This window comes from Cannabis sativa, chromosome 5, assembly GCF_029168945.1.
Source record: "Cannabis sativa cultivar Pink pepper isolate KNU-18-1 chromosome 5, ASM2916894v1, whole genome shotgun sequence".
In the NCBI taxonomy this organism is placed as follows: domain Eukaryota; kingdom Viridiplantae; phylum Streptophyta; class Magnoliopsida; order Rosales; family Cannabaceae; genus Cannabis; species Cannabis sativa.
The window spans coordinates 3445721-3468952 of NC_083605.1; the positions used below are offsets into that span (position 1 = coordinate 3445721).

At 32.0% G+C, this 23232-nt stretch overlaps 4 protein-coding genes across 7 annotated transcripts; all 4 read right to left on the reverse strand.

Annotated features, from left to right (window-relative positions):
* Window positions 1–766: 766 nt before the first annotated feature.
* On the reverse strand, window positions 767–5233 carry LOC133037767 (uncharacterized). 2 transcript variants are annotated; one of them, XM_061115259.1, is made up of 7 exons: window positions 4899–5233; window positions 4671–4772; window positions 3862–3970; window positions 3501–3616; window positions 2366–2554; window positions 1239–1378; window positions 767–1143 (listed from the first exon to the last, which is right to left on the reverse strand). In XM_061115259.1, exons 1-7 carry the CDS (start codon window positions 5018–5020, stop codon window positions 962–964), a joined length of 960 nt encoding a protein of 319 aa, XP_060971242.1. In that variant the 5' UTR covers window positions 5021–5233; the 3' UTR covers window positions 767–961. The 2 variants fall into 2 exon arrangements, with proteins under 2 accessions (XP_060971242.1, XP_060971243.1); XM_061115260.1 differs by having other exon boundaries at window positions 1254–1378; window positions 4899–5222.
* A 2208-nt stretch (window positions 5234–7441) lies between these two features.
* On the reverse strand, window positions 7442–11354 carry LOC133037768 (WEB family protein At3g02930, chloroplastic-like). 2 transcript variants are annotated; one of them, XM_061115262.1, is made up of 3 exons: window positions 10872–11354; window positions 10354–10552; window positions 7442–10226 (listed from the first exon to the last, which is right to left on the reverse strand). In XM_061115262.1, the coding sequence occupies exons 1-3, from the start codon at window positions 10886–10888 to the stop codon at window positions 7815–7817; spliced, it is 2628 nt and encodes an 875-aa protein (XP_060971245.1). In that variant the 5' UTR covers window positions 10889–11354; the 3' UTR covers window positions 7442–7814. The 2 variants fall into 2 exon arrangements, with proteins under 2 accessions (XP_060971245.1, XP_060971244.1); XM_061115261.1 differs by having other exon boundaries at window positions 10342–10552; window positions 10872–11276.
* Window positions 11355–14526: 3172 nt separating this feature from the next.
* Window positions 14527–16429, reverse strand: LOC133037769 (uncharacterized). Its single transcript, XM_061115263.1, has 3 exons — window positions 16239–16429; window positions 15161–15328; window positions 14527–15037 (listed from the first exon to the last, which is right to left on the reverse strand). The coding sequence occupies exons 1-2, from the start codon at window positions 16400–16402 to the stop codon at window positions 15208–15210; spliced, it is 285 nt and encodes a 94-aa protein (XP_060971246.1). The 5' UTR covers window positions 16403–16429; the 3' UTR covers window positions 14527–15037; window positions 15161–15207.
* Window positions 16430–17744: 1315 nt separating this feature from the next.
* On the reverse strand, window positions 17745–22009 carry LOC115716212 (V-type proton ATPase subunit H). Of its 2 annotated transcripts, none has more exons than XM_030644954.2 (12): window positions 21875–22009; window positions 21700–21760; window positions 21449–21574; window positions 21266–21368; window positions 21105–21177; window positions 20943–21008; window positions 20717–20834; window positions 20230–20391; window positions 19013–19138; window positions 18730–18855; window positions 18440–18619; window positions 17745–18340 (listed from the first exon to the last, which is right to left on the reverse strand). In XM_030644954.2, the coding sequence occupies exons 2-12, from the start codon at window positions 21733–21735 to the stop codon at window positions 18092–18094; spliced, it is 1365 nt and encodes a 454-aa protein (XP_030500814.2). In that variant the 5' UTR covers window positions 21736–21760; window positions 21875–22009; the 3' UTR covers window positions 17745–18091. The 2 variants fall into 2 exon arrangements, with proteins under 2 accessions (XP_030500814.2, XP_060971251.1); XM_061115268.1 differs by having other exon boundaries at window positions 21700–21754; window positions 21875–21957.
* Between the last annotated feature and the right edge of the window lie 1223 nt (window positions 22010–23232).

Consider the following 23232-nt stretch of genomic DNA (forward strand, 5'->3'; position numbering starts at 1 on the left):
TTGTTATATTTTTTGGTATTTTGATATTTTTTTAGTGTAACTCTTGCAAAAAAAATATGATTAAAAGTAAATTAAAATTTTAGAATGATATTACATGTTCCATAACAATTTATTTTTTATTTTTGGAAAATTTACTAGATATTGTAAATATGAAATTATTTGTTAAAGATAATGTCTCAAAAATATGATTTTGTTTTTCTTTTTTCTATTTTCTTTGGTCTTTTTCCTTTCAAATTTTAGTTTTTTTTTCCTTGTAATGGTAAGTTACCATTTTAAACAAGGACAAATATTGAAAATATGCATATATAACAATAATAAACTTAATTTTGAATAGCATATTAAATCTCATTTTGGCTAATTGCAATTATGCCTATGACCTTATGACTTATGAGTAATAAAGGAGAATTTTTAAAAATACTTTTATTTACATAAATAGACTTGTAAAGTTACAATATTACAAAAGTATATTTTTCTCAGCAATATAACTAAAAAATAAAGAAAAATAACTTCACAACAATTATTAATCAACTATAAAATAACAAAAAATAAACCAATACATAAACTTATGACAACTATAATATAATTATAAAATAATTAAAATAATAACTTATTATTTTTACTGAAAATATATTTTGTAAATAAAAAAATTCAGTGTAAAAATAAAAAAAATTCCAACTTAATTTTATAATTTTTTTTTTCAATTTTTTGATCTGTTACATAAATTTTCAATTATAAAAAGATGAACAAAATGCATAAGAGGCAAAACTACTACAAAAGAAATAGTTTTAAGGGGAAAAAAAGGTTACAAATTGATTCTAATCCCATAAAATAAAAGACATAAAAGTCTATTATGGAACTAGTTTCTCATATATATCCATAATAATATATACAAATAACCTTAACATAAACAACAATTCTAGATATAGTTTTATGCCATTTTGGCTTTAGATGAGTTAAGATTTTAGGCACTGAGTGTCATAGAGATCACTGAAGATAACTTGAATTTTCGGACTTTGGTTGAATTCTGAGGCTGGAAGACAACCTCTGTACTCGACCTTACGCATACCTCTTCCCACTCGGAAGCTGAAGCTCCTTCACTTCGATAATCCCTTGGCGAGTACAAAACTTGGAGCGTCGAATGTGCTGGGCAATTTCAAAAAAGAATAATGCACATGAGTTATAGAAACCGAAGACTAGAACGTTGAAAGAACAGTTGAGCAATCGAAATAAAAATTTACCGAATCCAAGCATACTTGTCTTCTGAGTAACGAGACGACTAACTTTCGATCTTTTGATATTTCTCAAGGCATGAAGGTCTTCTTGCTTTCCCTTGAACTCTAGAAATTCTCCAAGTACATATTTACCTTTTAGCTCAACCCTGTAAATATGTTATTTTGTCATAATAGGAAAGTAGAAATAGTCCTAATTTTTCTGTCTTTGCTCTTTGATTTATTTCCCTTTATAGGGACCCTTCTAAGTGTATATAATGAACAAGAGAAAAATACACCAGAGAAAGTAGAGGTGTGCATAAATCGATTCAATCCAATGACAACCGACAACCAATTATTGGATATCCAATTGTGATCGGATTGGATGGATTGGATATTATTTTTGAATATCTAATTGGATTGGATCAGATGTTTGATGGGGTGTCTAAAAATCTAATACATACAATATCCATCCAATCGAACTAATTAATATTTTCATTTAGTTTGAATAAGTAATTAGACTTTATATTGTTATACGTAAAATATATAAAAATATATGAAATACATCCAACAGATAGAGCCAATCTAATCCAACATCCAATGGATGGATCGATTGGATGACTGAAATTAATTGGATCAGATCGAATGGCAAAATTTAACATTCAATATATAATTAGATCGGATCTTGATAGACCTAAAAACATTGAATGTGGTCTAATGAACACCGCTAACAGAAAGTTCACTTTTCAAATAAAGAAACAGTTCAATTTGTACGAAAAGGTCTTTATTGAAAAGGAAAGGCGACCTTAATTCTTATTGCTAATTAGTTTCCCACTATTTTTGTATAGTTTCACCCCCGGCCTATCATGTAAATAAGGAAGAGCGCATATAAACCCAACTGATAAGATTATTAACCAACAAGCATTGGACGAAATCGCGAGTCTACTTGAGCATTTAACAAACCGATAATAATGACCGATTGATTTAAACAAGGCTAAGAAAATTGATCAAATCATAAAATAGATTAGGAGATTCTATATCTAAATTTATATAAGGACTTCATACTTCATTAAGGTTTAGACAACTAAAGCAACAATCTCTTTGTACCTAATATTATATGAAAGAATATAAGTATATTTACAGTAGAGATGACAAACCTATCCCAAATTGGAGCTGTATTGAGAGTAAAATGGAGGTTTTGTTGTATCGATTCTTGCATCTCTTTCTTCCCACCTCCAAATGCACCCTTTAGCCAACCCGAAAACATAGTTTTCGTCTCTGGTTTCTGTTGTGTCCATTGGTCATAGGTAATGACTTCTGGTGGAAAAGAGCCTGCCTGAATTGTACTGCAAGAAAATAATTTCTATGAAAATTAAAGGGAAGACAATTAAATGTCACCAATGTAACTATCTACAACAGCTACAAGATAATTCCCAATTTTCATTGTTGGAATTTTGTGACCCCAACAATTTATACTTTCTAAAGCCAAAACTCTAAGTAGAATGATAGAATAATCTTAGAGTAGAATAATTCCTCAAGTGATCTTTATTCTAAAAACAGTGACAATGTTACAATATCGAGCTTACGAGAGGCTCGTCTTTCCAAATTCCCAATCTTTCGAGAGGATTGGTCTCTCCACAAAGAGTCTACTCTTTTCTAATTCCAAGCTAGTTGAAATGAATTCCTCAACCCCAATATTTATCGGGTTCAGTCATAGTACATAAAGACAATTCAGGCCCTTAACTTAATACAGTTTGTAATGACTTCTACGAAATCCCCTTAGATTAAGAGGTTCATTGAGAAGCCCGTGCTATTTCTCGAATTCACTCTAAGTTTGTCTATTGGAGGTGGGAAGTTCGTTTAGAGTTAGGTTTTGAGGGGGTTGAGTTGAGAGTTAAAGTAGACGGTGGAAAGGTATGGCCGATGACTCGTCGAATTGACAACTTATTGTCTTGTTTTTAAGCCTTCTTAGAAATCGCTATACTATCTTGATCCCCAAATATTGTAGAGTTAGGCGGGAATGGATGCCTAGTTTCAAAAACGAATAGTAAAAAACTCTCTTCTGGGTTTAAATTATAATTTCAGCATCGCATTATGATTTAATATATGGCTTTGAGAAGGGAATGTAGATCACTATAAGGAACTATCCGAGACGGGTGTTGTAAACTGCATGCTGAGGACAAAGATCACTTAAAGGAACTACCATGTCTGTTTCTGAAATTTAAACACCATAACAAAAGCTATAGATTCATATGTGAAATAAATATACTAAAAGGAAAAAGCATCACATACCAACATTTCGGATTGGGAAGTATAACTTTGCAAGACAAGTATCCTTCGGGCAAAGAAATTCCTCTTTGTTCAAGATATGCTTCAAGAATTGAAGCTTGTTTTCTAGTCTCTTCCACCTAAAAATATGAAAGAAATAAGTTGAAAACCGAAATCCAGACAAAAACAATCAGAATCCGCAAGTTTGTTTAAGCATATCTATCCATGACATTACATAATCATGCTCCAAAAACATGGGAAGAGACATGAGATAAATAAGTTCAAAAACACATCCATTTCTTTCCCTATTTGAATCATTATAACTTAGAAGTATTGCAATCAAGAAGCTCTATTCATAAAGCATTGATTTTTAAAGCTACTTAACTGGGTTAGGAAGATGTTCTGTTTTGTTTTTGGTCTCACAAGACCAGCTCCCATCTGCATTGATCAAAACAAATCCAGCAAGATTCTTGACAGATACAACCACTGCCCCTCTGAACCAAAAACAATAAAAGAAACAAACAAACCAAATTGAGTTTTCCAACTAGAAAGTTTTCTACCATTCTTCTACTAAATTGAGCTAGTGAACTCTTTGTCAGAAATATCAAATATGAAAGAATGTTATATCATGAAAGAGTATCTTAGTTACTAAGAATGTTTGTGAGTTGAATTAGCTGAAAACTGATACGTAACGAATCATCTTTGACACAAGGACAAGCCTCCTAAAATGCACTCTTTGAGACTGCTAATCTCTCAAATGAACCAAATTCTATTTTTTCATAACGTAAAAATATCCTAAAATGCACCATTCAAGACAATTCAAATCTCCCAAATGAACCAAAGTTCTATTTTTTCATAACAGGTCCTCTTCGAGACCAGAAAAGTCTCCCAAAATGCACTCTTCGAGACAATGTCAGTCTCCCAAATGAATTAAAATTCTATTTTTTCATAACAGATCCTCTCCGAGACAAGAAAAATCTCTGAAAATGCACTCTTCGAGACAGTATCAATTTTCGAAATGAACCAAAAACTTCTAATTTGTCATCCCCTTTCCATTAATCACAACACAATGCCCTACACACCACTTAATAAGTAAATTACTAATAAGCCCCACACTATTTTCATAATGTAACAAAAACATAAAGATAAGATTTTTATTTGTAATCTATAATTTTAGGGAAGAAATTTGCATACCCTTTGGTGAGAAGAACCAGATCGATATTCTGTCGAGTGCCGGTGTCAGCATCAGGAATCCGAAGTCCAACATAGGCTTTCCCACCATAAAGCTTTTCAAGTCTGTAAACAACAGAAAAACCCAGATTGAAAAGCAAGTGAATTGGTGCTTCAATTGTCCTGTGTATACATATATACATATATATATATATATAGAGAGAGAGAGAGAGAGAGAGAGAGAAAGAGTACCGATCGGAGACGGAGAAGAGGGCATTGGAATCGGAGGATTCGACCTCTAAAATATCATCATCGTAGAAGAAGCGTTTGATTACTTTGTAAAGGATTAGACCACACAGTATCTCTACCCACATGATGCCGTACAATCGAAGAAGAAAATGAAAAAGATTGAATTTTTATTATTTTTTTTTTGATGAAATTAAAGATTGAATTTTTGTTTTGGGGGAAAATGGGAAATGAAAATGATTTGAGAGATTGGATTTTTCAGTATTTGATTATGAACAGTGACCACATTTACTTACCACCTAAGCTTCAAACCTTCAATTTCAAAATCAAACTCTATTTTCTATTTGCTTTAAATTATTATTATTATTATTATTATTATTATTATTATTATTATTATTATTATTATTATGTCAATTATGATCTTTACCGAATTTAAAGTCGTTAAAAATTGTTCTTACTCTAAGTATGATTTGGTATATGTAAAAGTTTAAGATCATAATTTAGTAGATATTAAAGTCTAGGGAGTATAATTTAGTATATGGACAAGGACAATTAAATGAAATTGAACAAAATTCAAAAAGCATAATTTAGTACATCTCAAAATTCATGGACAAAAATCCTACTTGGCCTCATTATTATTTTCCTCTTTCATTGTTGAACTTGAGAATACCCACTATTTTTCCTTTTATTAATTTGACAAAGTTTTTTAAAAAAAAAGTAAAAAGGAATTACATAGGAATATTTTTTGGTGAGAGGATTAACTACCGTCAATCTCCTATTATAATTTTATTCAATTTCTATGCCTGAAAATACATATTAATTTTATTTTTAAAACTTTTTCATAGCAGTATTCGTTATAGTTATCTTCATCTCTATAAATTTTTCGAATAGTTTATTTGAAGTTTTTTGAATACGCGTGATAAATTAGAATATCAAGAACTTTATTTTTGGTACTGTAAGCTATTCAAAAAAATTTAAAAATTTACAAAGATGATATTGTAACTATAATGAATATAGATATGTAAAAAAAAAATGAAAAGAAAAAAAAACATTTTAGCATGTGATTTCGAACATAAAAGTTGACTAAAAAATTGTAATTATCACTCATTTTTTTTTTGTACATAGAGAAATTGTAATATCATTACATTATAGTCATACATGCACAAAATTTTTTAAATAATTTATGATATCAAAAAATAAAATTTATATTTTCAACTACATGCATGTGATTGACTATTTTAAAATTTATTTTTGACATCGTATGAAAAAAAATTAAAACTAACAAGATGTTATTACAAGAAATAAGAAGCGATCCTGTAGTAGGAGCAAAAGTGATACCCAAGCTCCCATATATGTAATTTTTTTTTATTTGATTAATTAAGTGGTGTGGTGAAATTGTTTTGTTGCTACTAGTAAAACTTGTCAAAGTAGCTTAAGCTCTATGAAAAATAAGTATGAAAGGTAAAGATTACAACTTTATTTTACATTATCATACATTCACATATAATTTAGATTAGACACACATAAATTATACACTATAATTTCCCATATAAAAACAATAAATGAATAAGATTGATAACACATTATAGTGTATGATTAAAAAAGTATTTTAAGTATGCCTCTAACATTACTCATAAAACAACTTTGTTTTGTAAAAGAAAAAAAACCCTAGGAAGTTGTTAACAATGTCTATCAAAGGATAGATTGGACATTGGTGTAATTTCCTTGCTCACTTACCACCACAAGAATTTTGAAAAAAAAAATAAAGAAATAAAAGAAAGAAGACAAAAAGGTAAAAAAGCAAAAGCAAAAGATAAAGATGTTTGCTTTTAGGTCTACCAAATGGGGGTTCATGCTTTTCTTTTCCTTCTCACTTTATTTATTGTGTAGATGTCTTCCAAATTCAAAAAAAAAATAGTTAAGCTCACTCACCCACCAATTCATCATCATAAATTATGATTTAGTCAAGTTTGGTTTATGGCCCCATGTAGAAAATTCATTTGCCTAAAAAGAAAAACTCAAACTTTGGTTATATAGTGAATAGCTCCCATTGTAAAAGTGTTAATATTTGACCAAAATATTATAATAATGAATGAACATTTTTTTCTTCTTTAGATACATAAATGAATGATGATGACATAAGCCAATTCAATGGTAGATTTTTGACATTTGAACAACATACATATTTGGCCTCATTATGTTTGGATTTTCTACTTTCAAGCTCTACAAAAAAAGCCTACTAATAATACTATTTGATAAAATATACACTTTCATCCAATCAAACACTTAAAAAGATACCATTTTTATAGGGTGTCACCTCTCTCAAACCAAGCTTCAAAGTCTCTTGATTTTAGGCATTGTTGTTGGAATAGGAACATATAGAGGACATTGATGAAAGACTATAATGAAACAATTTCAAGTTACAAAAAAGCCTACTAATAGCACTATTTGACATAATAAAGATACCATTTTTATAGGGTGTCTCATTTCTCAAACCAAGCTTCAAAGTCTCTTGATTTTAGGCATTGTTGTTGGAACAAGAACACATCTTTCTTTGCCACAAAATATAGTTGTGCTTTACTTACTACTAAAGGAAATTGATGAAAGACTATAATGAAACAATTTCAAGTTACAAAAAAAGTCTTCTCACAAAATCTATATAAGAAGAAGAAGAAGAAAAGGAGAGTGAAAATGGAAGGGGTGGAAAAAATATCCTCACATACAACATTGGAACATTTAGAAAGAAAAAATATAATAAAAATAAGAAACCTAGAGAATGATACAACCCTCTTCATTTTTTAAACCCTATTCTGGAAATCAGAAGGAAATTGAAAAAGAAAAATAAAAAAAAAGCAAACACATTTAGATGCCAAATAAAAATCAGTAGTATACCTTGCCTTCATAGCTGAGAGCAATTCAGGCCTATTTCGGGTTGTTGTTGCTGTTGCTGCTACCCTTCTTCTTTAGTAGGCTTCCAAACTTTTTGAGCAGAGGCTTTTTCTTCTTCTGTTGTTGTTGTTTTGATGGAGAGACACTTCCTTCTTCAATGGTTTCGGTGGAAGACACACCGTTGATCTTATCAAAGCCGGCCTCGCTGCTATCCACCTTTGACTCCACTTCTTCTTCTAATGATTCATGTTCTGGTGTTTCTCTTTCTGGTAAAAATTCCTTCTTTTCGATCTTGCAACTCTCCCACATCTTGAATTCTACCTCTACTGTCTCATCATCTTTGTCTTTGCTCTCATTATTATTAATATCTTCCTTGGATTTTCCATTCAAAGCTTCGAATTTGAATGAATCGAAATGCACAACTTCCTCTTTCAATTCCTTGTTTTCTTGCTCGAAATTTTCAATCTTAGGTTGTTGTTGTTGTTGTTGTTGTTCTTCACTCACATGTCCATTCTCTTCGGAAAACTCAACTACCTTAGGAAGCAAGTCATAATCTTTTTCGATATCTGTCACCTCACCATTTTCCTCAGCTTGCTTCTTAACCAAAGCTTCTTCAAGTAACTTGGACAATTCGTCGACTCTCTTTAAAGCTTCTTCTTCCTTTGCTCGAAGCTCCTCATTCTCTTGAATAGCACAATGCAACTCATTATCTTTGTACAACACACTCTTCAAAGCAGCATCTTCCTTAGCTCGAAGCTCCTCGTTCTCTTGAATAACACTCTGCAATTCATTCTCTTTGTCCAATACACTCTCCTTTAGTTTCAAGCTCTCGGCTTTTGCTTTCGAAAGAGATTCCTGCAAGTATATCACCTCGGATTCAACTTCCTTTAGGCCATCCTTCAACTGGGCTTCTTCCTCCTTCATTGCATCAGCTTCTTCTTCGGCTTGTTTGAGCAAATTCACAAGCCTATTTACCTCTTTTTCCATGGAAGAATTTTCCTGTTCCGATTTTTTTAAACAAGTCACCATATGATGCTCTCTTTCTTCCCACTCAACCTTGGAATTTTCAAGTTCATTTTTGGAGTGTTCTAAGGTACTGGTGAGATGATCTATTTCGTGTTTAGCCTCATCGAGCAAAGTTTCGTACTTTTCATTAGTTCCTTTCAACACCAATCTTAGATCTTCTATCTGAGACTCATAACTATCATGCTCAGCTTGATTGGCCAACAACTTCTCTTTGTTTTCTCTTGCTTCTGCAGAGACTTCATGTAAAGCCGAGGCTAAACTTTCCATAGCCTTTTTGCTCTTCTCTTCTTCGTTTCTCGAGTTCTCCAAATCGTTTATGAGTTTGTTTTTCTCTTCTAACAAGTTTTGAACACTAGAAGCTGCAAGTTTCTCATTACTCAATGCCTGAATTTTCTCCTCCTTCACAGATTCCAGCTCACACTTAAGTGACTCAACAGTTTTCGCCATTTCAGTATTTTCTTCCTTGGCAACACCGAGACAACGTTCTGATTCTTCGATATCCCCTTTCTGTCTTCCAATTGTAATCTCCAAAAGACCCATCTTTTCTTTAAGAGCAGAGATTTCAGTCTCGGCCTCGTGTAACATATCATTGCTTCCCTCGAGTTGTTTCATGACCGAATCCAAAGACTCCGATGCAGATCTTTCCATCTTATGCGCTTTCTCAACCTCCATCTCTAACTCCTCAACCTTGATTTTCCACTCCTCTACCAAACTCCTCGCATACGATTCAGCCATTCTCGCAGCTTCAAGCTCCACATTAAGCTGTTCAATAGAAGCCTCTTTCTCAATCAGCATTTCCTTGTATCCCATCGCCTTCTCGAGCTCTTGTCTCAAGCTATCCATCTCAGCATTGAGCTTCGAAACCATCTGACTTTCGCTAGTCTCAGCCTCAAGCTTCGAATCGAGCAAAGTCTTCAACCTAGCCAATTCAGCAGACAAAACCTCAGCCTTCTCGGCTTGAATCTCAGCGATCTTAGTAGCATCATCAGCGTGACTCAAAGCCTGATTCTTCGCATCACAAGTCATCGCCAACTCATGCTTCAACCTCTGAAGCTCCTCAGTAGTAGACAACAATGCAGCCACATCAACAGCATGTTGACTCCTCACAGACTCAATCTCCTTAACCCACTCATCTTCCTTCTTCTGATTCGCCTCAATTCCCGCTTGTTCCAACTCAACAGCTCTAAACTTTTCAATCTCCGAATTCTCCTCAGCTCGCTTCTGCGCAACCAAAGCCTCTCTAAGCTTCTCATTAGCCTCCTCAGCCAATTTCTGAGCTTCTTTCAATTCATCAATAGCCTTAATCTTCTCTTTCTCAACCAAAACAATCTGTTCTTTAGCTTTCTTAAGATCTTCCTGAGCAGCATTCAAATTATTCTGCAATTCTAATGATCCCTTGGCAAGTCTAGTGGGTTGTTTCTATAAACATAAAACAAAACACCAAAGTAACCATTTTTAACATCATTACACCAAAAAAGGGCAATTGAGTTTGGTTCCAAAGATCAAATCTTTAACAAAAAAAAAAGGTACTAACTTTAGTACTTACTTCAGGTGGGGTTGTGAGCTTTGGTGAGCGGCGATCAACGGCGGGTTTGGCGGCCACTGCGGGGCGCGGTGACCGGTCCAAAGAAAGGCGTGAATTTTGCAGTGGTGAAGGTGAATCAGATTCTGATTTAGCTATTCCTCTTGGTCTCCCAACTCTTGGGGTTGCTGGTGAGACTTTTGTAGAAGGGGGAGTCTCTGATCTGTTACAAAGTCAAAAAATTCAAAAAAAACAGTAACAGACAATAGGGTAAATAAACCTATACATACACCTATACATACAAAAAAGTGAGATGGATCTATCTATAGACAAAATAGCAAATTGTTATAAGTCAAAGTCAGAATTTTAGCAAAAACCCAAGTCTAGAATGGAATCTTAAAAACTGATTAAGATAATTAGAAGGAATAAAGATTAGATTTTTAATCAAAAAGTAGATCCATTTTTTTTTTCAGCTAATTTCATCAAACCAAAAATGAAAATGAGAAAAAGAGAGGAAAACCCCAACTCAGATCTTAACTTACTTAGGCTTTGAAGCCATGTCGGTGGCGGTTACGGCGGCGGTTACGGCGATGGAAAGAGGAGGAGTTTGAGGAAGTTAAGAAAAACAATAAAGAAGTGATTTTTATGAGTGGGTTTTGTCTAAAATGGTGACATTTTTTTAGGAAAGAATGATCAGATCAGAAGGGTCAGGTCAGATAGAGAGAGATATGTATATATATATATATATATATATTAATGATATTTTGAAGAAGGGGGGGAGTGAGAAAGTGTGTTCTCATTCATATGAAATTATTTGGGTTTGTTATCCTGTCTCTCCTCTTCCCCACAACTCCACAACTCACTCACTCTCTCTCTCTCTTTGAGTTTCTCTCTCTATAAGTTGTTGTATTGAAAATGAGTATTTGTACTCTTTTTTTGCTTTTATCTTTTGTCTTTGGAGGGAGTGAAAATTTTCAGAGGATGAAGGAGGAAGAGAAGAAGTGTGATATGAAATTACAAAAATGTCCTTGAGATTTGGGAGGAAAAAAGTGAGATGAAATAAGGGTAAAGGTAGTAACTTTGTCAGATAAAAGAGACAAAGAATGGAAGAAAGAAAGAAAGAACCTGTTTTTGAGGATATTTTTTTTTTACTATTTTCTTGGAAAATATGATTGATTTTAGATAAATGCTAAAATGGATTAGTGGGCATTCAATTATTAAATATTGAATCTTATATAATTTAAAATATTACTGTAGTGGTGTTCAATATTTTCTACAAGTGACATCTTACAATTAATTAGCGATATTTTATTAAAATTATTTTTTTAAATTATATAGGACTCATACTTAATTACACCAGTAGTAGTATGAGATCGAGAAAAATATTAAACATAAGTAGTATTTTTTAGCAATTCTCTATAATTTAATATAATAACTCTTAAGAATATCGTTGACTAATTATAAGGCATAATCTAAGTTGTTTGATACTATTAATAATCAATAGTAATACAGTTGTTTTTTTTTTAATTTTGTTTGGTGAAGTAACAAGTGACTTTTTTTTAATCTTGAAACTGAAATTAATCATAGGATAATATGAAATTATGGAGTTATAATATTTCTTAAGTACAATTAGTAGTTTTGTTCTTTTCTTATTGATAATTATTTTATTTATAAAAAAAGTCAAATAAATAGTTAGTTAAGAGAATGTACTCAATTCATGATTCCTTTTTAAAAACAGTAAAATAAAAATGTTACAATAATTATGTGTTATATATATATATATATAATTAGTATAAATAATGAGATTTAAATGAGGAGGGTGACTTATAATATTGTGAGATAATAAAGAGAATTGAGTGAAGTTAAGATTTGAAAGTGACCTTAACTCACATACATTATCATCTCACCCAACAAATTCATTGCTAATTATTCAATGGGGTAATGGCAATGGATAGAATAGTGAACCAAATTAAACATCAATAGTTATTTAGTTAATTTTTCTTTTTCAAACAATAGTTAGTTAGATAGATAAATAATCATTTTTTTTCAACAAAATAGAAAATTAAACATATTAACCTCAATATCATATACATGTTAATTTTTCGAGCATAAAAAGATGGCCTTTCTTTTCAAGTTTTAATATGCATTTTGTTCACTCAATAATCGCTGGATTGATAGTAAATTTAAACGAATGATTCTTAATCATTAGACGCTAGAGTACATCAAATTAACTTTGATCATGAGTATTGCAATACAAATGACACTTCTTCATGTTTTAATCTGCATTTTGTTCACTCAATAATCGTTGAATTGATAGTTTAAATGAACGATTTTAAATCATTAGAAGTTAAAGTACATTAAATTAACTTTCATCATAAATATTGCAATACAAATGGCACTTTTTCAAGTTTTAATATGCATTTTGTTCACCCAAGTTGGATCGATTCTAAACCAAGCTAGAGTTCATGAAATTAACTGTATTCAAATGCATTCCGTTCTTTAACATTTAGGAAAAAATCCATTGTCAATATTGTAATATCAATGGACTTGATTTGAGGTTAGCTTAGCTAATAATACTTATTGTTGAATCAATCAATGAAATGAAATGAATGCATGAATGGATGGTAAACAAAACAATCTTTTCACTTTTTGTGTAAGGTAAGAAGATGACTACCAACCAATCTTTTCTCTCAACCTTTTACTTCAACTTCAAGCTCTCTTAACTCTAATTTACATTACATTATATAAATATAAGTATTAGGTGAGACTTAGCCATTCGAAGAGGTTGCAAAAACAAAATGAATGCATTATTTCATCTCCCATAAGACTTAGTACTTAACCCTAAAGAATATGAGAGAAAATGACTTCTAAACTCTTGTGTACTAATGCTTACTCAATCCATTCCTTTAACTATATATGTAATCATCATAATGGGAAACTTATATTGTATATTTATATACATATTAATGTTGGTAAGTTAAGCTATAGGCCTAGGCTAAGTACACATATATATGAAGGGAGGAAATGAGATGAATAATTGAAGAGAGTAAAGTAAAACGTGACATGCATGGATTGGTACACATGAATAATAACAACAATAATAATAGAAAGCCATGTGCATATGGATACTCTCATAGTGAATTGGTCTAATTGGTTTAATGGGGTTTTTGGGGACCACATTACACACATTCTTCTAACTATTCCATAAAAATAAAAATCCATATCAATAGTAGAAGTATTATTGTTATTATTAGTAGTAGTAGTGATGTTGTCACTTCTAATTAATATACAACTACAATTAAGTTTAAATTTGTACCATGCTAACTAAAATGGAAAAGCACAAGAGCATCTATTATAATGGTTCTATTCTATGTTCTTTCTCTCTCTCAAGGGCATAGATGTAATTTTACCCAAAAACATTTCTCTCTATAGTACGAGGATGAGATGAGATGAGATAGGACCAATAGCAAGCAAAGAATCACTACAACACAACTCATATCCTTTCCATACATTATAATTCATTATTATATGTATTTATGTATGTATATATGTATGCATGCAAAGTGTAGAAGTAGTCCTTAATTTGATGAGAAATATTGTTATTAATGTATTTCAATATCAGATTCTATATATTTTAATTTAATAACTAATATAATAAATTACTAACAAATTATAAAACGCTACATCAATATAGTGCTGGGTACCAATAACAATCCTCTAATTTGATTCCTAACCAAACCCAGTTGTCATTTTGTCAAAGTGTCAACTGTCAAAGCATTTCAAACAAAAAACAAAACAAAACAAGTGGAGAAAGAAAAAACCATGAAAAAGGGTTTCTTAATAATAGTAATAGTTAGTATTTATGTATAAATAATTAACAAATTAAAACACACATTTTTGCAATAATGGAGAAAAGAAGAGAAGGGTATTGTTATTTACTACTAATAAGTAATGTAATGTAATGTTAATAAGCAAATGAGTTAGATGTGATGAGTCACTCATTTATGATTTATCACATGCAAACAAAGCCACACATGTTCCCCTCACATGTTATGTTTTTATTCATTATTATAATTATTATGATATTGGTATTGCTTTATTTTCTTTCTTTACCATATACCATGAATCAATTAATAACCACATAAAGATGATAAAAATATCTTCTTATGCAACACAGTAAAAAAGAAAAAAAGATTAAAACTTTCAAAGGTATATAATTAAGAGAGAATAAAGAATAAGAATCCTCTTTCAAATCTTTTAACTTATAAAAAAACATTCATAATTAAATAACTAATAATAATAAGATTAAGAACAAAGCCAGCCAAATCCACTTATAATAACCACTTTTAGAATAACAGTATATATTATATAAATAATTGGAGAGAAAAACAACTGTCAACCACATGGGATTGGCAGAAAATGCAACCACAAATATAAAAGAAAAAGAAAAAAAAAAGTATCATTGGCAGCAATGCAAAGACAAAACAAACCTCATTGATTCATTCCATGAGTAACTGATTTGAGATTTGATTATTCCTTTCCTCTCTTCAAAACCTTTAGCTTTAATAGTAGTGAATGTACTACTACAACTACTACAACACACTTAGCTTCTGCTACTGATATACTCTGCACCTTCCTGCCCACCTTCATCAAAACTTAGCCATTTTTCTCAGTAAATGTTGGGCCAACCTTGTTGCTTTGCTGCTACCTTCCAACAACAACAAAAACAAAAATGAAACTTCCTCAAGTAAAGACAGTTAGTTAGTCCTTCTCTTTCATTACAAAACAATATGGTCTTCATTTCAGTTAAGATGAATGTACTGAAATTTGCCTATATTTTGAGATTGAGTTTTTCACAACAGCAAATGGGGAGGAGTTTTAATCATCATAGGATAGATGAGAACTTGTGGTGCAACCAGGTGCTTTGGGATCTTCAGCCCCACAACAATCATAGAATTTGGCTGCATATGGAGGGTCATTAGGGCCCAATTCATAGTACCTTCAAAAAAACCAAACAAAGAGTAGAAAGAAAATATTCATCAGCAAAAGAAAAAAATTGGATTTTTAATCAACTAGTTAATGTTTTGCACACAAATCGAGTTAGTCAAAAGTTAGATACTTTAGTATTGTACATACAACTATTCATTCTCATTCTCACCACAACACAGTTATGGTTCATTTGGTAAGCTGTATTATACTTAAATATTGAATTATATTTCATGCAATATTTTTATATAAAATTATATGTGGCAATAACTTTTATAAGCACCTAAATATATAAATAGTGTTACTACAAAAATATAATATATATATAACCTAATTCAATATAATACTACCTAAAACGTAGTATCAAACAAGCCCTTAATCTACTATCTTTATCTTTTTATACATTTCATAACCTAATTTAATACAATACAACCTAATACGACCTAATACACTGTACCAAATGAGTCTTTAATCTATTATCTTTATCTTTCTATACATTTACACAAGTTAAGTTACTGTAAAGTTTTAAACTTTGGTGATAGTTTTATTAGTAAATTGAGATGAAAAACTAAAATTATGAACATTTCTTATCCTTTCAAATTAAAAAATGCGATTTCGGGTCGCACTCTTCGAGTCAGTATCAAACTCCGATCGTTCCTAATTTTCTTTCATTTCATTGATTGAAATAACATAATTATACAAGCTAATCAATACTAACAATTTACTAATCAGTCAAATCATAAAATTGGCTCTCTTATGATCAATCAAATCATCTGAAATGCTGTAATATGATGTATTGAATTGAATGAATTACAGTAAAGTTTAAACATTTGTGATTGTATTTGTATGGAAATGAAATTGTAAAGTCCTAAAGAAGAATGTAAGCAATGAATTTGGGGATTGAAATTAGGGTTTTGAGTTACCTTTTCTGATCATCGTGACGGCGACAAACGAAGAAAGAAGGATGAAATCGGCAAGATGAAGTTGAGTTTGAGTGTGGATTGAATGTTGATTTGCATCTCTTGCATAGCTTCTCCTCAATCTGAATCTCCATCTCCATCTTCTTCTGGTTCTGATTCTTCTCCATTAATCAAAAATCTAATCTTTTGCTTCATTTCATATATTTTCATATTCATACTTCTATCCCAAAACGACAATCAATTTCAACATACGACAATATACTTTTTCTTTTTTCTTTCTTTCTTTTGTTGAAAACGACATTACACTTTCACTTCAATTCTATTAAGATGTGAAGCTATCATACTAAGATGGGATATTATTATTGGTGCAATTTAATATTATGTTCTCGTACATTTTGATTTAATAGATAACATGTGAAACTGTTAACTACTCACAACGTGCTACATCTGTATAGTGTTGGGTACCTTAAGGTGTGACAATTTATATCAGTTGTTGTCATGTATATAATTTGGTTAATCGTAACTATAGAATATGACCCTAATCAAAATGCATACATTTGTCTTATATACTATAAGTGTAGTAAAAAAAGATACATTTTACATTCCACCGAATTTTAATTTGAGATAATATTATGTTTGATACATAAGTTCTTGTAAAAATAGAAAATGTCTTACCTTTGAATGTGGTTTGAACTATTGACGAAATGTTAAAAACAATTACTCATCCAATTTAAGTACCTATCTACTCTCCATGATAGACTTTAAGAAAAAATCAAAGAGTAACGACAGCACGTGATTGAGTTCAATAGTTCTTCATATAAAATTATTGACTTTTGAGATATAAATATATATATAAAAAAAAAAAAAAAAAAAAACAAAAACAAAACTAATCAGAAGCACCCCTTATTTAAAAGAGGAATAATTAGCGGTCAAATTCCTTTAATTTTAGAGTTTGACACGATCAACCCCCAAGACTGAATCTTTGGGGGTAGAACTCCTCAAACTCCACTTCTGTTTTGATCTTCACTATTCCGTCTACTTTCATCTTTTAAATGTCAAAGTAGACTGCCACGGTGTACACAAGTATACACGTGGTAAATTTTAATTAATACACATAATATTAATAATTTAAATATTAAAAAATAATTTTAAATATTTAAAAAAAAATACCCCAATTGAGTTATTGACATTTCATTTGATGATAAAAAATAAATAAATTTAAAGATACTTTCAACACAAAATAGACACAATGAAGATTTCTTTCTTTTGTAACTGTAGTTGATATAGTTGTTGAAATAATCTTCAAACCACCCAATATATTATTTTACAATTGCAACTTTTCGCCTTTTTTGTTGGGTTTGGTTTGAATTGGCGGGAAGGACTTATTATTCATAAACAGAAATAAATATAGTAGACATATGTAAATATAGAAGATTAAGAAGATAATAAACATGTCTTTTGTGTTCTAGTCTCATGATTTATTTATTATTATTATTATTGGGATTAAACTCAAATCAAACAAATAGTTACTCCCGGGAGATTTATTTTTATTTCCATAGCTACAAATCCCATCAAATTTCAATATTTCCTTCCAAAGCTTAAAAAATAGAAAAGAACAAATGAAATACTTCACAACTAGGAAGAAGAACTGGTCTCTCTACTCCACAAAACAAAACACAAGAGGTTCTCTCCTCTCCTTTCCCCTTTGGATAATCTCAACTCTTTCTTCAATAAATATAATATAATGTATATATATATAAGATATATAGGCCAGACCCCTTAAGATTCAGTCATCTAACAGAAGAGCAGAGTTTCCTTCTCATTCATTCACCACCATTTCGCCATTAAAAATAGTCTCAAACCTGTAAGAAACTGGCGTACTTGGCACCCAAGAAAAGCCTCTGAATGCATAGTAATGCGTTTTTGGTAACCTCTGCATTCTCGTGATTCATCAGTTTCATTACTCGTTCCTTCGCCTTCAGGTCTGTCACTATGATTCGGCCAGCGGCATGGTGTTGGATGAACTGTGACAGATCAAAGCAAGCAACAGCTAGAGCTCTCGGGTCACTTGATGTGTCCAATATAGTCATCAACACCCTCAGAATCTGCAAGATATTGGAAATTGTTTGTTGTCCAATAATCATATCCATTTTTCGGTTTTCACAAAGTAAAGAGAAAAAGAAGTACAAATCTTAAATTCATACCTGAAAATCATTCTCTTCAAAATTTGAAATATTTTCTCGCCAGAATACAACATCTTTGTGCATAGGAGACCAGTCGAGATGGCCAAGGAGGACTTCTTGCTTATATTTATCGAAAGAGCTCAATGTTTTTATCTTATCCTTCAGACCCACATCTAGTTGATTCAAGGCCTCCAATAAGTCCTGACAAAATCAGGTACATTACCCGTATTGGAGAGTTAGAAGCGTACGAAAAGTCAACCTTTTCTATGCAAAAACAAAGCCAAAACAGGTTGACATTCTAATTCTCTAACCTCGTCACTCCATGCTTGCGCTTTCAAACTCAGAACAATTTGCGGTAGGCCAAGATCAACCATTTGTGCACCAAAAGTCCCTTTGGAGAGCAAGTTCTTGAAGGTCAAGACAACAACCCTAACAACCTGCCACACAATATTCACACCGTTAATAAATAACGAACATGGTTCCTGATTACTATGCTTAACAACGAATTCTAAAAGTAACTGAATTCCAAAACTACTCTAAAGTCAATTAGGCTGTTAAAGAAATAATATACAAACCGAAACACAAGATCCTCACCTTTTCCTTTGTAGAGCTCTTTACCACATCTATGAGTCGTGGAAGAGTTCTAGAAGTAGCCAAGTACTCAATGGCAGGTTCATAGTAGGATAAAAGCCACACACAAAGGCATGTTTCGTAAAGAAGCTGGTTCAAAAATAACATACAGTTAGCTCCAAGTTCCCTATATGGTATATATAAAAAAAACTCTTACACAGAAGCTTGAATTATTGTTACAAAACACAATTAAAAATAAACTAAATTGCTTTATTACTACAAAAGTAATTGCACCAAAACTTGGACAATTCAATTGACCCCACCACATGCTTCATTCTTTAGCAATCACACATTTATAACAGTTCACTTCTCTCACACAATCTTTTTGATACACTTGTATATTATACACACTCTTAATTTGCATCAAACTCACACACTTAGCTCACACTTTTTTAGACTTAGGACCCAAGGTCCAATGAGCTTGGCCCTACGGGATCCAATAATCTACAATGAGCTTGGCTTTGAAGCTAGAATTTTTAAACTTGATAACTCTAGAAAATTCTACATTTTAGCAGAAAATCTATTTTTCATGCTCGAATAAAGCATGCGGGTACATTACAATTTTTTGAGAGAAAAAAGAGCGCAGAGCAAGTAGTAGACCTGTTCACTAGAGGAATCAACACTCAAGGTTCTAGAAGCTAAGAGAACAACTAAGCAAGAGACAAAGGATGAATGGGTTGGTGACAAGGGGGAGTATTGAAGAGTCGTCACCGACAATGTGACGACTCTAATACTCTAGAATTTTTTACTGTTTATATTTATAAAAATTGCTAGACTTTTCTAGCTCTTAGGCCAAGCCAATGTAAGACTATTGCTAGAATTTTCTAGCAAACACAAAATCAATCGGTTCCTTATGTGGTGTGTCTAGAAAATGTGACCAAAAGTGTGTACGTTGAGTGCAAATTAGAGTATAATATCTGTTGCCAAAAAGAGAAATATTTATGGCCAAAAAATAATGTGAGAAAAGTGAAGAGTTTTAAGTGTGTGAGAGTCCAAAAATAAAGAGTGTGTAAGTGCTTGTTGTGTCATGTGGTCAAGTAAAGTGTACATGTCTTGGTGTAATTACTTCTGTAATATAAAGTGATTGCGTTCATTTTTACGTGTTTTGTTGTTCTACAAATCCAAAGCATTGTGTTGAACATAAATGGAAGCAGAAGTAATACATATCAAATAAAAGTTACCTGAATAGACTGCTGAGTGGATGCTGGGGTAATCAAGGGCACAAGCAACTTGACTCCGTCAGCTTGGACAAAGGACGATCTAACCACAGGTTCCTTGAGTAGGGTTGAAAGGCAGTTAATAGCAGTTGGGATGCCACGGCTAGGATGGGAAGGCCTCTTCAGCTGTAGATGACATTTGGCCATATGATTAAAACTAATATCTAGAAACTAATAAATTGTACTTGAACAAGTTTTAAAGCTTGCTAATAGCAAAATGGCTATCAATTGTTGGTTGCAAAACAAATAATAACAAGTTCTACACTGCATAGTGCTTGTTAACCAAAAACATAAATCACAGAAAGTTGGCAGCATAAAATGAAAGAAACCAAAGAACCCAGAATTATAACAAAATATGTTAACCGCTATCCCACAATTACAGAAACACTCTATATCACATATAAGCTATAACCACCATATGAGTTGAAACATCCAAAAGCTGAAAGCATACCTGTACACATAGCCAGTCCACCAAGCCTTTCAGCACATCATCAATAGTAGCTGATGTTCTCTTCGAATTTGAGGCTCCCCCATTTGCCATAACTCCATCATGGGATTTTGGCCTTGCACTGCATTATAAGAGGGAAAAGAAAAATTATTACGCATACAAGAAAATGATCCTCACTAGCTCGAAGTGATAAATACAGTGTTGAGAAAAACTATCATGTTTAAATTACCTCACTATAGAAGCAAGTATCTTACAGCTTTTCTCTTGTGCAAACCAATTACCATCACAAAGCAATCTGAAAATTTCAATAATTTAAAGGTTTCGCATTCCAAAATACTAAAGTGATATCAAATTAATTAAAGACTCTAAATTTGTAAGTCTTTAAATTTACCTTAAGAAAGGATTGTAAGTATCCTCACCAGACAGTGAATTGTCATGGAATAATCTAGCTCTTTTCGGGTTTGCTACAAAAAGAGAATCTCGGAGGTTTAAATCACAAAAGATAATTCATTTTCATTACAAAGAGAAAGAAATTGAAAAAAAAAAAAGTACCTGCAAGCATTTCATCAATCAATGCCAGTACATATTCAACAGTTTCTTCTTTATGAATGTCCCTCAAAATGCTAACAAACACCCGAACATAAGCCGGTCCATCCTGCGAAAAATCGAAAGCAACTAATGTAAAAAGCTACAAGAATGTAGTTTGAAGTAAAAAAGAAAGAAAGAAAAGATTACATCATCAAGCAATTGGGCTCTGTAACTCTCTGATCTGTTATCATAACGCCTCAAGAGTTGAAGACAAGTTCCAGTAATGAGCTTGGTGGTCATGTAGGTCTCCCATGGGATATCCCTTTTCAAAACCTTGAAGAAAAAAAATCAAGTTATTATTTTTCTCGGTTAAAGTTTCAAGATTTGGGATTTAGGTCAAATTAGAATCGATTAATTGAATGATCTGCAATTGAAGTTGATAGAAGTAAGAGAAGAACCTGTTCAGTGGAGAGTTCAGCATGGTCGATCGTCATTGGATTGAAATTGAATCAACTGTTACTGTTAAAGATAGGTTAGATCGAGAAATCAGATGAGAATCGAGATAGAAATGGGAATCGGGAATAAAGAAATTGAAACCTAAAGAGAATTGGGATTGGATTTGAATTGAATTACCTTGGATTGGGATTGGGATTGGGATCGATTGAGAGCTTCGGAGGAAGGAGACGACGATGAATAATGGGACTTCACTCACTACAAAAGTACAAAACAAACGAAACTGTAATTATGTCGTGTTTTACATTTGTACACGTGTCATTTTTGTAATTTACTTAATAATTAATTAAAACAAAATTACACAGGTAAGTAAATTATTCATTTATATATTATATCTTTTTTAACCGAAAATTTTATTTAACTACATCAACTCGGCATCAACAATGACATAAACATTATAAGAGAACTTAGACTCTGAAAAAAATACAATTAGCATGTAACCGAGACGCTCTAATCACAAGGTGAGCAACCCGATTAGTAGAGCATGTGACAAAAAAAAAATATATTACTAAAAGAAGATAGAACTTGTTTACAATCCAGGATTGTAATACATTCAAATTTTGAACAACTTTTACTAACAACAGACAGTCAAATTTAATAATACTAACACTCGGGAATCACGCTTCAACCATGAAAGAAGTTCTTTTAGAACCACGACTTCAACCATTTCTAGCAGAACTCGCCCATATCACAACCCATAAATTATAGTCACTACATGTCCACGATGATTTCGAATAACCCCGCCAAAACCATACCTTCCTTTCTCGTCAAAAATAGCAGCTTCAATATTCACCTTGAGTTTTCTGAAACCTAGTTTAGACGGCAGCTCAGCCCCATCGAAAGGTACCATGTATTAACTGAAGAAAACAAACTTCTTTCTTAAACTTTTTTTCACTTATCAAGAGTGATATGAGCCATATTGACAACAAACTCCATCCGACTTTTCCTACCTTCCACAAAAGTTTATTATGCATGAACTAAATTGTCCACGCCAATATCACTGCCTGAGCATTTTGTTCCTTACCCAGCCGAGAAAACAAGTGAAAGAACCAGTTCCCAAACGACCTTGCATCAACCGAAATCATAGCCAAACTAACCACCTGCCAATAAATCTGAGCAAAATAATAAGAAACTAAACAATGCAAAACTGATTCACTTGCTCCATGACAAACCGGACATAACAATAAAAATATCCACATGTTTAGTTTTCAAATGAACTCTTGTTGGAATACACCCATTAACTGTCATCCACACAAAACTTTTTACTATTGGAGGAAGTCTTAAACACCAAAATTTCTTCCAAAATGCCACAACATTTCCATCTACACTACCAACTCGGTCTACTTAGATAGAATAATACTAAGAATACTTGCCGCTGTTAGACTTTTATTTGGGCTTACATTAAATTTTATTGGTTTTATTAAAACTTGGGTTGATTGGATAGTTCTTTGCTGTGTTAGCCCATGTTGTTGGTGATC

What these genes read in the sequence shown, in the direction of transcription:
- LOC133037767 (XM_061115259.1), bottom strand. Translation starts at nt 5,020, where the DNA reads ATGTGGGTAGAGATACTGTGTGGTCTAATCCTTTACAAAGTAATCAAA. An exon ending in CTCTTCTCCGTCTCCGATCG is followed by an intron (nt 4,773 to 4,898) that starts GTACTCTTTCTC and finishes TGTTGTTTACAG; the next exon opens with ACTTGAAAAGCTTTATGGTG. An exon ending in CTGGTTCTTCTCACCAAAGG is followed by an intron (nt 3,971 to 4,670) that starts GTATGCAAATTT and finishes TTTTTGGTTCAG; the next exon opens with AGGGGCAGTGGTTGTATCTG.
- LOC133037768 (XM_061115261.1), bottom strand. An exon ending in CACCTGAAGTAAGTACTAAA is followed by an intron (nt 10,227 to 10,341) that starts GTTAGTACCTTT and finishes TTATGTTTATAG; the next exon opens with AAACAACCCACTAGACTTGC.
- LOC133037769 (XM_061115263.1), bottom strand. Translation starts at nt 16,402, where the DNA reads ATGGAGAAGAATCAGAACCAGAAGAAGATGGAGATGGAGATTCAGATT. An exon ending in CGTCACGATGATCAGAAAAG is followed by an intron (nt 15,329 to 16,238) that starts GTAACTCAAAAC and finishes GTTTTTTTGAAG; the next exon opens with GTACTATGAATTGGGCCCTA.
- LOC115716212 (XM_030644954.2), bottom strand. Translation starts at nt 21,735, where the DNA reads ATGACGATCGACCATGCTGAACTCTCCACTGAACAG. An exon ending in ACTTACAATCCTTTCTTAAG is followed by an intron (nt 21,009 to 21,104) that starts GTAAATTTAAAG and finishes TGAAATTTTCAG; the next exon opens with ATTGCTTTGTGATGGTAATT. An exon ending in CGCAAGCATGGAGTGACGAG is followed by an intron (nt 18,620 to 18,729) that starts GTTAGAGAATTA and finishes TGATTTTGTCAG; the next exon opens with GACTTATTGGAGGCCTTGAA.